This window comes from Nanorana parkeri, unplaced genomic scaffold, assembly GCF_000935625.1.
Source record: "Nanorana parkeri isolate BGI_ZX_2015 unplaced genomic scaffold, ASM93562v1 scaffold4, whole genome shotgun sequence".
In the NCBI taxonomy this organism is placed as follows: Eukaryota; Metazoa; Chordata; class Amphibia; order Anura; family Dicroglossidae; genus Nanorana; species Nanorana parkeri.
In genome coordinates, this window is record NW_017306272.1 from 4,647,006 (window position 1) to 4,660,206 (window position 13,201).

General features: G+C 41.5%; 1 protein-coding gene across 1 annotated transcript in view; it reads left to right on the forward strand.

The window, feature by feature from the left end:
• SKAP2 (src kinase associated phosphoprotein 2) overlaps positions 1 to 13,201 on the forward strand; it is a 181,977-nt gene that overhangs the window by 12,410 nt on the left and 156,366 nt on the right. The window contains exon 2 of the mRNA XM_018575404.1: positions 10,794 to 10,899. Coding sequence (XP_018430906.1) covers positions 10,794 to 10,899 — 106 coding nt within the window. The remainder of the gene's footprint in view (positions 1 to 10,793; positions 10,900 to 13,201) is intronic.

Here is a 13,201-nt window from a genome sequence, read left to right on the forward strand (position 1 = left end):
ATCACGGTGTCACAGCTATCATGGAGAACACATGGTGGGGAACCATTCTGATTGATTCCTGATCACAAGAGGAGATCTGAAGCTGACACTTGACAGCACGGTCTAAGTAATAGAAACCAGCTCAGGTGCGCACACCTACTTCTCACCTAGAATGCCAGTTAACCTTCTCACACCACGAGGCAGCATGAATGAGATTGTTAATAGCCAGATGCAGACACCATCTGGTTAATTTACTGATGGCTCCATTAACACTTTTCTCCTTGGCTCAGATGAGCATGTATGTTTATACTGCAGAGGTGGAAAGGATAGCTTTGGGTCAAAATATCTGATGCTGCCTTATGAAGAGGAAGAGTATCTATTCCCCCCAAATCTTTTAGGAACAGGGGTCTGCTATAGACTACTGCTGTCGAAAGACATACAAATGTTGCCCTATCAGGCCCGTAAACTGTTGGATCAGGCAAAGGTAACGTCATGCCTTTTGAATAATTATCCTGTTAAAAGAACTAAAGTGAGTCTTATTGCCATGGTGGCATCAGCATTTAATTTAAGGCAGATACGTGCTTGCACATGCTGCAGGTTATCTTCTAGGGCAACCCGAAAGCCCCAAATCCCAGGCTACTCCTTTTGGCAAATAGTGACCAGAGTTTGTAAGTTCAGGTTCTGTTCCACTCCTTCTGCACCTCCTTATTACTTACTAAATGTGATGTGCGGTCTCACTGTCCAATAGGGATGTACAAGAAATGGGAGGGGCAAGCCAGAGATCAACCCCCCATCCTATGGTCATTAATTGCATAATTTAGCACACTGGGTTTTGGGGCTTTTGTGGTAACCTAGAAGATAACTCAAGGTACAGTATGTGTAGGCAACTTATGTTACCTTCATTTAGCTCCATGTGTCTCAATAGTTGATTTTACTTCAGCACAAGTAAATTTTAAAGTGAACCTGTGCTTTGCGCATGCAGGACAAAGCAGCAAATGCCAGCCCCTGAGGCAGCTTATACTAGCCTGCTCTTTGCTTTCCTTCCATTTTGATTACTGCTAAGAGCAAAGAGAGATACCCTGTATATACAGGTATAGGAAAGCATGTAAGCATTAATATTCTTAACAAATGACTTGCTACAACTGTAACCCTTTTTCTTGTAACCCCAAGGCACAGTCACCACAAGCCTGTTAAATATAGATACAACAATCTCCCATCAAATGCTTCTCAGGTGTAACAGGTCTTTCCTCATAACTGAAATTCTTCATCTGTTACATGATTTCATGAACTGGCAAGTTTATCCATGCTATTTATGTGTCGGAAGATCTTACTGTACTGTGCAGATATAACTATCTGAACTATGCTTATTTTCATTCTCATACTAACTGTAAGAAATATGCCTGCATCAAACATTTCTAGCTAATGGATCCATGAGCTATTTCATTTTTATATTATTTTATATACTTTGTTACTTACAACAATCACAATTTACATATCTTTTTTAAGGTGCCCATACACCTTACAACCATCGCAAGACTTTTGTCTTGCGATGGTTGTAAGCTAATTAAAAGCTCGTACGATCTGCCCATCTTGGACAGGCAGATCGTACTTGCAATGTGGGGCGGGCTTCCTTTGACTGCAAACGGGCAGTGTGCGCGTGCGCACACCGGCCCGTTCGGCAGTTGTCGTACGAGCACAGTAGAAACAGTTGCACGCCTTCCATACACCTTGCAATTATCGTACGATCGCGGGATTTCCTGCGATTATTGTATGATAATCGCAAGGTGTATGGGCACCTTGAGGGTAGACTATGTTCACATATTTAATACACCCCACAGATTTACTCTTTAAAGGATAATTGCACATTAGTGAAGTTATCCAGAGTGTTACCCAATGTCAATGCTCTCTTTCCTCTCTCTCTCTTTTCTCTCTCTCTCTCTTTCTTTCTCTCTCTCTTTCTCTCTATATATACTCTCTATATATGGTATATACAGGATATATTTACCAGTGACATGGAACCAAGAAGACCTGTCCTGTGCAGCCTGCCTGGTGCCACATAGGCTTCAAAATATTCCCAGCCCTCCGAAGTGCCAACTGTGTATGCTCAACTTGGACTTTGCAGCAAAAAGGCAATAAACCGGTGAACTGTGAATCCCTCAGCACAGTCAGAGAAGCCTAAAGTATACACGGGTAGATTTTTGCACAAACATTGGTACGAAAAATCCCGTTGGAACGTTCGATACCGGCATCAGAAACTTGCCAATTGACGGTCAAAATTTTGTTTAATTTTAAAGGAGAACTAAAAGGTCAGTGTTTTCCCCCATAGTTCTCCTTAGGGTAACGGGAGGACACAAACTAGCGTCCTCCCGTTACCCTAAGCTCAGTATACAGCTCGCGGTATACTGAGACGCCGCACCTGGAGCGGATCCCGACGTAGATGACGGGATCCGCCCAGCTGCGTGAGTGACAGCTGGCTCTGCCTACCTAGAGGCAGAGCCAGCTGTACCCGCCCCCTCCCACGTCCGTTCCGCCAGTCAGCGCTGGCAGATCGGAGAGGGGAATCCAGCCCCTCCCCCTGTCACGGCAGAGAGCCGTGACAGGATCGAGAGGTGAGGGAACCCGGTATGTGTTCCCTCACCTCCCGATCTACTGAGCCGACCTGTGACAGTCTCATTGTCACAGGTCGGCTTAGAACTATGAGGTGAGTGGAAATCACTCATCTCATAGTTCTCCTTTAACTTTTATTTAACATTCTATATTGGAATGAATGGAGTTTCCGAAGGAAAACCACATACACAAGGGCAGCTCTATAGGAGCCTGCAAGGGAAATGAGCCACCCTAAAACATGTTATCAGGGCCAGTGCTGATTGTGCAGGAAACTAAATCTTTTTAATATCAAGAAACAGAGGTGTCCCTAGACATCTCATCACCAGCGGCTGGGGCAGTGAGAATGGGTTTGCTCCAGGAATGGGGGGTGGGTCCAGGTCGTGATGGACGTTCGGAAAGTGGACGATGGACTGGAAAGTGTCCTGCCCAGCTCACTGACATCATTGGTTGCTGCCAGGAGCTGGGCAAGAAGCCAGCCAGAGCGTCCCGCACAGCTCCTGGCAACCAGTGACGTCAGTGAGCTGGGTGGGACGTTGTGCACCACAACCCCCCACCCCCAGGAATGTGCACCAAGAGCATCTAACCACCAACCTGGAAAGTGCATCATGAGCAAACCCATCTCCTCAACCTCCCCAGCTGCAGGCGACAAGACATCTAAAGAGCTCCCAGCAACCTGGGATGCTCTGGCTGGAAAGGGGCAGCATGCAGACCTGACCATGCAACCAAATGAGATGGGGTTAAGGGGGTTTTGGTACAAAGTAACAGCGGGGCGGTTAACGTTAATGCCATAGCTTTTGGGTTAAAGTATATCTAAACCAAGAAAAACATTTAATATATTGCAATCTGGAGATGTGGCGGCTGCATTGGTTTTCTTTTTTTCGGGTGTTTTCTCTCTAAAGCTTTGAGCTCAGTGAATTAACAAGTATTGTTCTCTATTCCTTTCAAAGAAACTAAATTTGCATGTATCATAGAGATGCAATAAATGTTTTTTTTTTTTAAATCAAACTCTGTTTTCACTAAAAGATTGTATGTGGAGGGCTTCAAAGTATAAAAATCCTACCTTGCAGTTTGCAGTCACCTGTTTATAACACTGTTCTGCTGGGCACTGAGGGGAGTGAAGGATGTGACTCAAGCAGTGAAGTGCTCCAGTTGCATCACCCTCCCCTCCTCACAACTTGCCTATGCACAAAATGCCTGGTATTTTCTCAAAGAATACAAGGAGGGGAATTTATCAAAACTGGAGAAGACAAAATCTGGAGCAGCTGTGCATGGCAACCAATCAGCTTCTCTCTTTCATTTTCAAATCTTAAGTTTACAAAATGAAAAGAGACGCTGATTGACTGCCCTGGGCAACTGCTCCAGATTTAGTTTGCTCCAGTTTTGATAAATTCCCCTCTTAGAGGGTCATTCACAAAGCTGCCGAAGGCAGCCGAGTGAATAACCCACCCGAAGTGAAGTGAGCCGAACAACGTTCGGCTATTCACTTCAGGCTTGACGGGTGATTTCAGCCGTACATCGGCTGAATTCAGTCGTATATCAGCTGGCTTCGGCCGCACTTCGGTCAGCCGAACATGCTCTCCATGTTCGGCTGAGCCGAAGTGCAGAAGGACTTCGACTCTGGACATCCAACATCTGGATCGGCTGAGCCAAAGCTCCATCAGCTCACTCGCTGCCGTTCACCCCTATTCACATAAGAGCCGAACGGCAGTGAGTGAATAGCCGAATGCCGAATGTGTGAATTTTGGCCAGTTTCTGAAGGACCGGAGGAAATGTGCATAATGTACGGCTAGGTTGAGGATTGGAATTTGCAAATTGTATTTCTCTCGTTAACTTCATTAACATTTGATACAGAAGCCAGGGTTGTAATCCTTTAATTCCCTCGCCCCTCACAACTCCTCCTAACGTTACGAAGAAGGGGAAGCAAGTAGAAATTTTAACCCTTAAGAAGCTAAGAAACCCTAACCCAAATAAAAGCAACTTAAACCGCAAGAGGTATTTTTTTACAAAAATAAAATAGGTGTTATCCCAATTTGGCCACATAAATGGAAACACATTGTAAGCTGCATTTCGAAGACTCTAAAGCTTCACCTTTAAAATCCCCAGCTGCAGTTATATGCCTGAGTATTCATCTCCATATAAACACATACATAAGGCATATGCAGTTTATCTAAGCAGTTAAGATTGTCTGAGGTGATCATCCTATTTCATTCTCAAGCATTTTCCTCTGCTCTATTTTACCCAAGTGCTTGCGGTACATTTTATCTCTCTTTTCACAAATCATTTCTCTCTGTAATTGACACTAAGTAATTTGTAAATGGTATGTTATCACTTATCTCTACTTGGATCCCTCTGCGCTTGTATTAACTGTTCCTTTAAGTATAGCAGTACATTTTCTCTCTGGAGGGAATTCAAAGCCAGTTAGGATTGTTAATGTAAACAGTAGCTAAACAAATAACGCTATCTATTTTCGGAAGGAATGTCGTGTTAACATTTTTGATATTTTTTCTTTCTTATCTAAGTTAGACTTTCCTGGTTAACCTGGTTCCTGTGCTGGCTGTCCTAAAACCTTTTTCTACTTTATGTAAATGAGGACTAGCTTATTTTTCCTACAATTTGCAGGTGTATTGTAAAATAAACCTATTGGGCTTATTTCTAACTCTTTGCTGGGCGGATGCCCTTCGCACGGCACTACTGCCACTAGATGGCGATAAGGTGCATAAGAAAAACCCATGCTCTTCAGCCCCATCTAGTGGTGGTAGTGCCATGCAAATGGCACCTGGCCAGCTATACGCTGGGCAGAAGAGTTATAAATCGGGCCCAAAGTGTTGGTCATGAATGGCAAACCATCAGGTTGACTTTAACTTAGCCCATCCCAGCAGAATATACTTACCTCCCTTTTTGCTCCACTGCCACTCTATTCACTGAAATAACGGTGTGGGGGTAATTTATCAAAACGGGAGCAGACAAAATCTGGAACAGTTGCCCATGGCAACCAATCGGCTTCTGTCTTTCATTTTCAAAGCTTAACTATACAAACTGAAAAGAGAAGCTGATTGGTTACTATGGGCAACTGTTCCAGATTCCGTGCTCCAGTTTTGATAAAGTCCTCCCAATGAGTTGTAGCTTACACAGGGCAATTTCGTAATTGGTTCGGCACTGTTACGTGGAGTGATCACATGATCTTTCTTACCCGGAAGTACAGGGCAGATCCTTTGGCTTCCAGGCACAAAAATGGTGGGAAGACTATGCTGGGAGAAGAGTGAGTAACTAACACTTTAACCCTAATCGTTAAAACACATTTGCTTTAAAGTGACCCTGTCACCACAGGGCCATTTGTACCCAATGGGAACACTGTAAAAGAAGAGGCAATATACCTACCTTTTTGGGGGCTCATGTGAAATAAGGCTTTTCAACTCCCCAGTTGCTGCATCACTTTTACACTTCAGGCATGTAGAATTTTGGCAAAAGTTCTGGCGAACAGATTATCTAAGGTTATTCAGAAGGTAATAAACTCGGATCAAAGCGGATTTATGCCTAATAGGTCAACGGCAGACAATGTGCGAAGGTTATATGTGAATATGCAAGTTCCCTCGGAGATAATGGGGAATAGAGCTTTGTTGTCCTTGGACATTGCTAAAGCATTTGATAGTGTGGAATGGGAGTACATATGGGCAATATTAAGAGCATTTGGGGTTGGCCCCCGATATATTTCATATATTCAATTACTATATGCCAATCCTTTGGCTAAAATAGAAGTAAATAAAGCACTATCACCAGCCTTTAAATTGATGAGGGGGACTAGACAGGGGGTGTCCCCTGTCTCCCCTGTTATTTGACCTATCGATAGAACCGTTAGCTAATTTAATAAGAAACTCAGATAAGATAATGGGGGTTTAAGCTGGGTAAGGCAGAGGATAAGATACTATTATATGCAGATGATACGGTGGTCTTTTTGGCTGATACTAATCACTCTCTATTAGAGGTAATGTCTCTACTTCTGGAATTTGGTAGGTTCTCAGGGCTATGTGTCAACTGGGAAAAATCTATGTTACTTCCGATTGATCCTCTTCCATGTCCACTGCCGATGCAAATTCAGCATATACAAATAGTGGAGTCTTTTGTTTATTTGGGTGTAAGGATTAGAGTAAACATCATTTTTTTCTGTTTTTTTTGTTTGTTTTGGTTATTCCCCTCTGTGGGTCTGTATGTAATGTTGTCTGTTTTGTATTGCTGTTTTAATATGTAATTGTGGATGTACAGTATATGTTGTTTTATGTGTTGTACTATTAAAATAAAAAAAGTATTGAATTAAAAAAAAAGAATACCTGCCCCCTCTCCTACATTGTGGTTCCTCTTTCTGGTTTAGCATGCCATCCAGGCATCTAGCATTTTTAAAGTGAGAGATTAGCAATGACAACCTCCTTGTTTTTCTCATGACAGGATAAGTGAGCGTGATCCCCAAAGCAAGCAGCAATATATTTCTTAGCAGCCACCTTTAAGTATTATGCCTGAATCCAGGCCCAGCCAGCACCACATAGGACTATATTTGTGAGGAGGACTAACATCTCTTTTGTGGGCATTAAAATTACATCTTTTTGTTTACAAATAGGATAAATCCTAAGTCAGGATTTTTTTCAATTTAAAAAAAACTTACATGGAGACAGTGTTGATTCAGGGCCAAATAAGAGATTTGGTATATAATTAATGCCAACAACGCAAATCTGTATATGTGAATGGCACAAATGGTCGAGCAACCCAAAATACGCTTTGGTAGGGATGTCAAGATCAGCATTTCTCAACCCTTCTGACAAATGCCTGAGTTGTTATACTTCAGTCTGGGCTTGTAAATTACCTCTGCGGACTGGGTATTGTATTATTGGGTATTTTAAATTGTTCTTTTTGTTATTATTATATTTTGAAAAACACTACTCCAAATGCATTCTTCCAAAATCAGTTATTGCATAACACTTACAGCTGAACTACAGGCTGTAATAAAAAGCACCATTTAATCATGAAAAATCATTAAATATATTTTTTAAATGTAACTTCCATATGTACAGTAGCTAAATCTGTTCTAAAAACAGCCTTTAGTGATCCCTGCATTGTAGGACTTAAACTGAGAGTGGCAGGGACTCTATTATTTAGCACAGTATCTTAGGCCTACCTTCCTGAAGGTGCTTGCAGCATCATCACTGATGTCCTTTTTTGTTTAGTCAGGAGACTGGTGACCAAGCTATATTGCATATCTGTAGTGGGTAAAGCTGAGGTCATCAACCAGGTGCATTGCTAGGATTGTAAAAGACCTCTGATGCAGACTGGAGGGGAAGTCCTCTTAAGATTTAGACTTAGGTTGAACTCAATGGACATGTGTCTTTTTTCAACCTGAGTAACTATGTAACTATGTAAGATTCCCCCCAAAGGTGTGACGTGGCACGACAGAGCTGAGGAGGAGGCGAGACAGGCTTCCTTGGGCTCTGCAATGCCACTGTATCTAAGTTCTTAAAAGGTGATTGCAGGGCACCCAGGTCACCAACCTATGCTGCTTGGTAGGGATGTCTAGATCAGCGTTTCTCAACCGTTTTCCAGTCATGACACCTTTTAAAAGTATGCAAAATCTTAAGGCACCCCAGAATTAAAAAAAAAGAAACATAAATGTAAAAGAAACGACGTTTGGTCCCATTCCAAACATTGAAATACCTAACCCTTAGCCTAGACAGTGGTCTATTATGGATTTTAAAAGAGAACCCCAGGCAGAAAACTAAAAATAAATTACATGGAATTTCTCCCTTCACATTAGAGTTTCCCTCCTTTTATATTAGAACCCCCCACCTATACTTTAGAAGCCCCCTTAGCATTAGAGTCCCTCTGTCAGGCTGGACGGCGGGGCCGTGAGTGGAACCCCTTGGCAGGGACGAAAAGCAAAGTCCGAGATCGAGGTAACAAAAGGGCAATCCAAAAGAGTAGTCAAGTCCAGGTCGGGGCAGGCATCGGATTCAAAGGCGGGGGCGGCCCCTCTGGGTCCCTGACACCCTCCTTTCACATTAGAAGCTCCCTATGCATCAGAAGCCCCCTTTACTTTTGATACCCCCTTTCACATTAGAAGCCCCCATAAATCAAAAGCCCTCTTCACATTAGAGTCCCCTCTTTCACATTAGAAGCCCCCCTTTAAGCAAAAAATTTGAAGGCACTCCTGACAAAGCTATAAGGCACCCCAGGGTGCCACAGCACACTGATTGAGGAACGCTGGTTTAGATCATAAGGCTAAGTAAAAGGAATTATACTTTTTGTGGCAGGTAAAACAGTTCACATATTTTATTTTTTACATACTATAGTATATTCTGTATACAGTATTTTGTATAATTGAATCTGCATATTTTTCACATAAACCATTTGGCATGTACACTGACTTTAACTGTAAAATTTTAGATTATCGATGTAAATTATTTTGGAGAAGTAATAAAACAATGCAGTTTCACTGTGAGTGCCTGCAATGTTACAAAAATGTTTCCTCAAGAATGGTCCTTCCTAAAAGCCTTCTTACTTAACTGGAAAAGGTAATTTATCACTGGTGTCACATTTTGTAGAAGTTTTATTGAGGCTCCAGATTAACTGTGGAGAAGGATTATTGAAGCAGTACACTGAAAAATGAACCACACAACCTATTCACTACACAAGGACTGGTAATGTATAGTGAAGCTGAGTGTTCCTGTCTTCTTTTAGTACTTTGGCATAAAAGGCAACAGTACATTTTTAAAGAAGAACTTTGTTAAACATTGTAGTTTTACATCTAACCTGAGAACTAGTACATATTTAATTCTGACAACTGCTCCACCCATTAAAACACTTTAGAAAAAACATATAATTTTGTTAATCAGGGACATATACAGCATGTTCTGGATGTGGTTAGAAAAAGGTGAAATATTGAGGAAGCTTCGGCTGATCCTCCGGCTAGCTTCGGTTGCGGGACCCTTCGGTTCAATTGACTGCTGTACGGGCTATTCACTATAGTCCATACAGCTCCCGAAGGCGGGCGAGCGGCTCAGCCGAGCCAAAGGCATATGTTTCGGCTCGACTGAGCCGAAGTGATAGCTGAAGCGGGGTGAACGGCCGGTTGAAGAATGCCTCGCAAATAACAGCTGGGCGGACCCAGCCGTGATCTCAAGGCTGGCTTCACCCAGTTGTAATGGCAGATCAGCGTCCCCAAATGACCTGGGGGCGCTGTACTGTCATTAAACAATGACAACTGGGCGGAGCCGGCCGTGACATCACGACCGTCTCCGCCCAGTTGTTAATTATTCTCCGGGACCTGCTAGAAGACTCTAGCAGGTACCGGCCAATAGGAAGAAATAGTTTTTTAAGTTATTTTTTTGCTTTTTAAAAAAACGTTATTTATTTTTCAATTTTTTAATTTATGCACATTTTAAAACAATTTTTCAACTTTTTTTTAAAAACTTTTTACACTATTTGCTATTTTACACTATTTGCTATACCACGGAGGTACCGAGCAGGTACCAAGCAGAATAGCCCAGTCGAATACCGCTCGGCGGCATTCGGCTATTCACTCACTGCCATTCAGCCCCTATGTGAGTAGAAGCGAACGGTAGCGAGCGAGCTGCCGGAGCTTCGGCTCAGCCAATGCAGATGTTGGATCGGCTGAGTCGAAGTCCTTCTGCACTTCAAATCAGCCGAACATGCAGAGCATGTTCGGCTGACCGAAGTGCAGCCGAAGCCAGCTGATGTATGGCTGATTTCAGCGGATGTATGGCTGAATTCAGCCGTACTGAGCCTGAAGTGAATAGCCGAACGTTGTTCGGCTCACGTCACTACGGCTCGATTATTCACTCATTCAGCTTTGTGAATAACCCTGTAAATGTTCTCCGAATATATAGAATATATATACTATATTTGTCCTTATTAGATCTCTGAATTAAATGCTTTTTACTGGATTGAGACTTGATGGACTAATGTCTTTATTCAACCTCAAATACTATGTAACTATAAAATTGCTTAAAGTAGACATTGATGTCTGTATCTTGGCTGGGAAAATCCACTCTCTCTATTTGCTCCGGTGAGGGGCAATCCTGAGTTGGTAAGAGGAAATGTATACAACAAAGTAACTTGTTCCTTTTCACTGGAGACAAAATTAGATAATATATGAATTTATGCCTTAGCTACAATTGTGTCTAATTCGACTCTTTCCTTTCTAGAGCTGGAAACATTTCTATCAGATGTGTTAAAAGGAGAAACTTTATCAAAGAGAGCAAAAGATAAGAAAGACAGCCTGATAAAGAAAATTAAGGATGTTAAACTGAAGTAAGTATGTCTGAATAAGCAATCCTTTGATTTAGAATTTTTGAAATGTAAGCAAAATCATGCAGGAGGAAAATTATTTTATTAGCAGAGGTATGGCTCATGATGTTTAAACCAACTTGTTTTACAGATAACAACCACGTCCACAGATTGATGTCTAGTTGGCCCAGGGAACAGCAGATGAGTGGGTTATTGTAGTATACCAAGTAATATTGTTATAGGTCATTATGAAGAAGAATGGAGGGGTATTTTTATGATGGTTCAATAACCTCGCATTTCAATGATTTTGATAAAGTTATGGTAGGGCTGACATAAAACGATTTGTGACTATGTTGACCAATAACTTTGGAGGCTTTTTCATGGTTCGCCACCATCCTTTACAATAGTTTTGTATCCTTCCGGATACAGGTTTCAGAAGGCCTCCTGAATGCCAGCATGTTGAAAAGCCAATGTCTCTTTTGAGAACTCACTGGTGAACTGTGTTGAATCTTTAATACTTCTTGACACCACTAGTTGCCACATCTTGCAATTCATATGCTCTTTCACGCTGGTCACGTAATCTCTTGGGGTACCATTAGCATGAGCTTTTTCCATAAAGTGTACTGAGGCAATCACGTGGTCTGAGGTCACTTGAAGTTTGACAGCTGCTAGATTGTCTACTGCCCAACCTTATACATTGGGTTTAATTTACTAAGTGAGGAGTTTTCACTTTGCAAGGACATTTTCACTTAGCTTAGTGAATAAGTCAAAGCTCTACTCATTTCAAACATCAAATCACATGCAAGCAAAAATACTGATTTTTAAAAAAAAACTTTCCTTGCATGTGATTGGGTATTGAATTGTCACCACATTCACTAAGGTAAATGAAAATTCCCTTTCAAAGTGAAAATCCACTTTGCAAGGTGAACATGCTCTACTCCTTTAGTAAAGCAACCCAGTTGTCTCTGATCTTCTGAGTGGTGGTGGTAGCTGTCAAATAGCAACTATAAGACTTCAGGTGACCTCTGAATCCCTGACATGCCAGCTAATGCACCAGAACGATAATAATAATTAAAAGCTAGATATTTCGATTTCATTATAATCTCAGCTGGTTCATGTTAGGTGTCATAACCTAGAGCAAGAAATCAGACTTCATGTTGTTCTGGTCTGATTGAGCAGTCGACTCTGACTGGTTGCTACTAAAATAAGGTGCTCTTTACTGAATTGGATCCTGTAGCTGTGTTTTCTATTCAGTTAAGCATTGTAATTAGGATTTGGTTGCTCTGCAGGTCAAATACCCAACTAGGCTACTCAAATTATATCTCCTATTGGAAAACCAGAAAGGCCTTCATGTTGTTTAGGCCCTGTTTAGCTGCATGAATGCAGATGTATGTCTTCTGCACACACACACTAAACTTTTTTAAAGCGGAACTAGACCCATCAATTTCATGTCTCCTAAAACAGTTACTTTTAAGGCATGCCAACTGTCAAGGTTGCCAGTGTGCTTATTTCAGCTCTCAACCGATCGTTCAAGCCCTCAAATGGCTGATGTCATATCTGGTCAATCCAAATAGTGCAATCCAAATAGAGGCTAAGATGTCACCTTCCTTGGCTATAAGGGATAGGAGGTTGTAGTTCTGTTTTAACTGGAAATGGTCTTTGTTACTTATAGCAACTAGTCAGACTCCAGCTGGCAATATTTTAGTAAAGGTTAGAAAACAGAGGTGAGGACCTGACTATATTTATGGATATCATGTATAGACAATACCCTTGTGTATTTGCTTTCAAATGTCATAGAAGTACTCTAGGGGTATATGTTTTTATTGACATATTTTATTATGCTGCTTTTATTTTATGGTTTTGTAGAAAGCCAAAACCACTGAAGTTAAAATCTATCATACACATCGGTCCCAGACATTTGTAGTGGCTCCTTCTCGCAGTCATGAATGTGGCTCTATAACAGCGATAATTAATTCCAATCATCCATTATCTACATGTCGACATTATCCAGTTTCTGACATTATTCATGACACATACAGATCAGGCGTACACACATATTGATTGACCTAATGCTAATTTTACAGTTCCAGCAAAATGGCCAAATATCATTTATGTAACATTTTACACATAGGAACTGTCACATGAACAAACATGTCACTTGGCTCCTGACAAATGGATACTCCAATATCACCCTGAAAACAGGATGTCAGTGTAGTATCAATCCTAGGAAGGGTAAACAAGATAAAACCGAAAAGCGTATCCACTATGGACATCTATTATATATATAAAACTTTGGACAATCAGGAATGGATTTGTAAGCGGCATC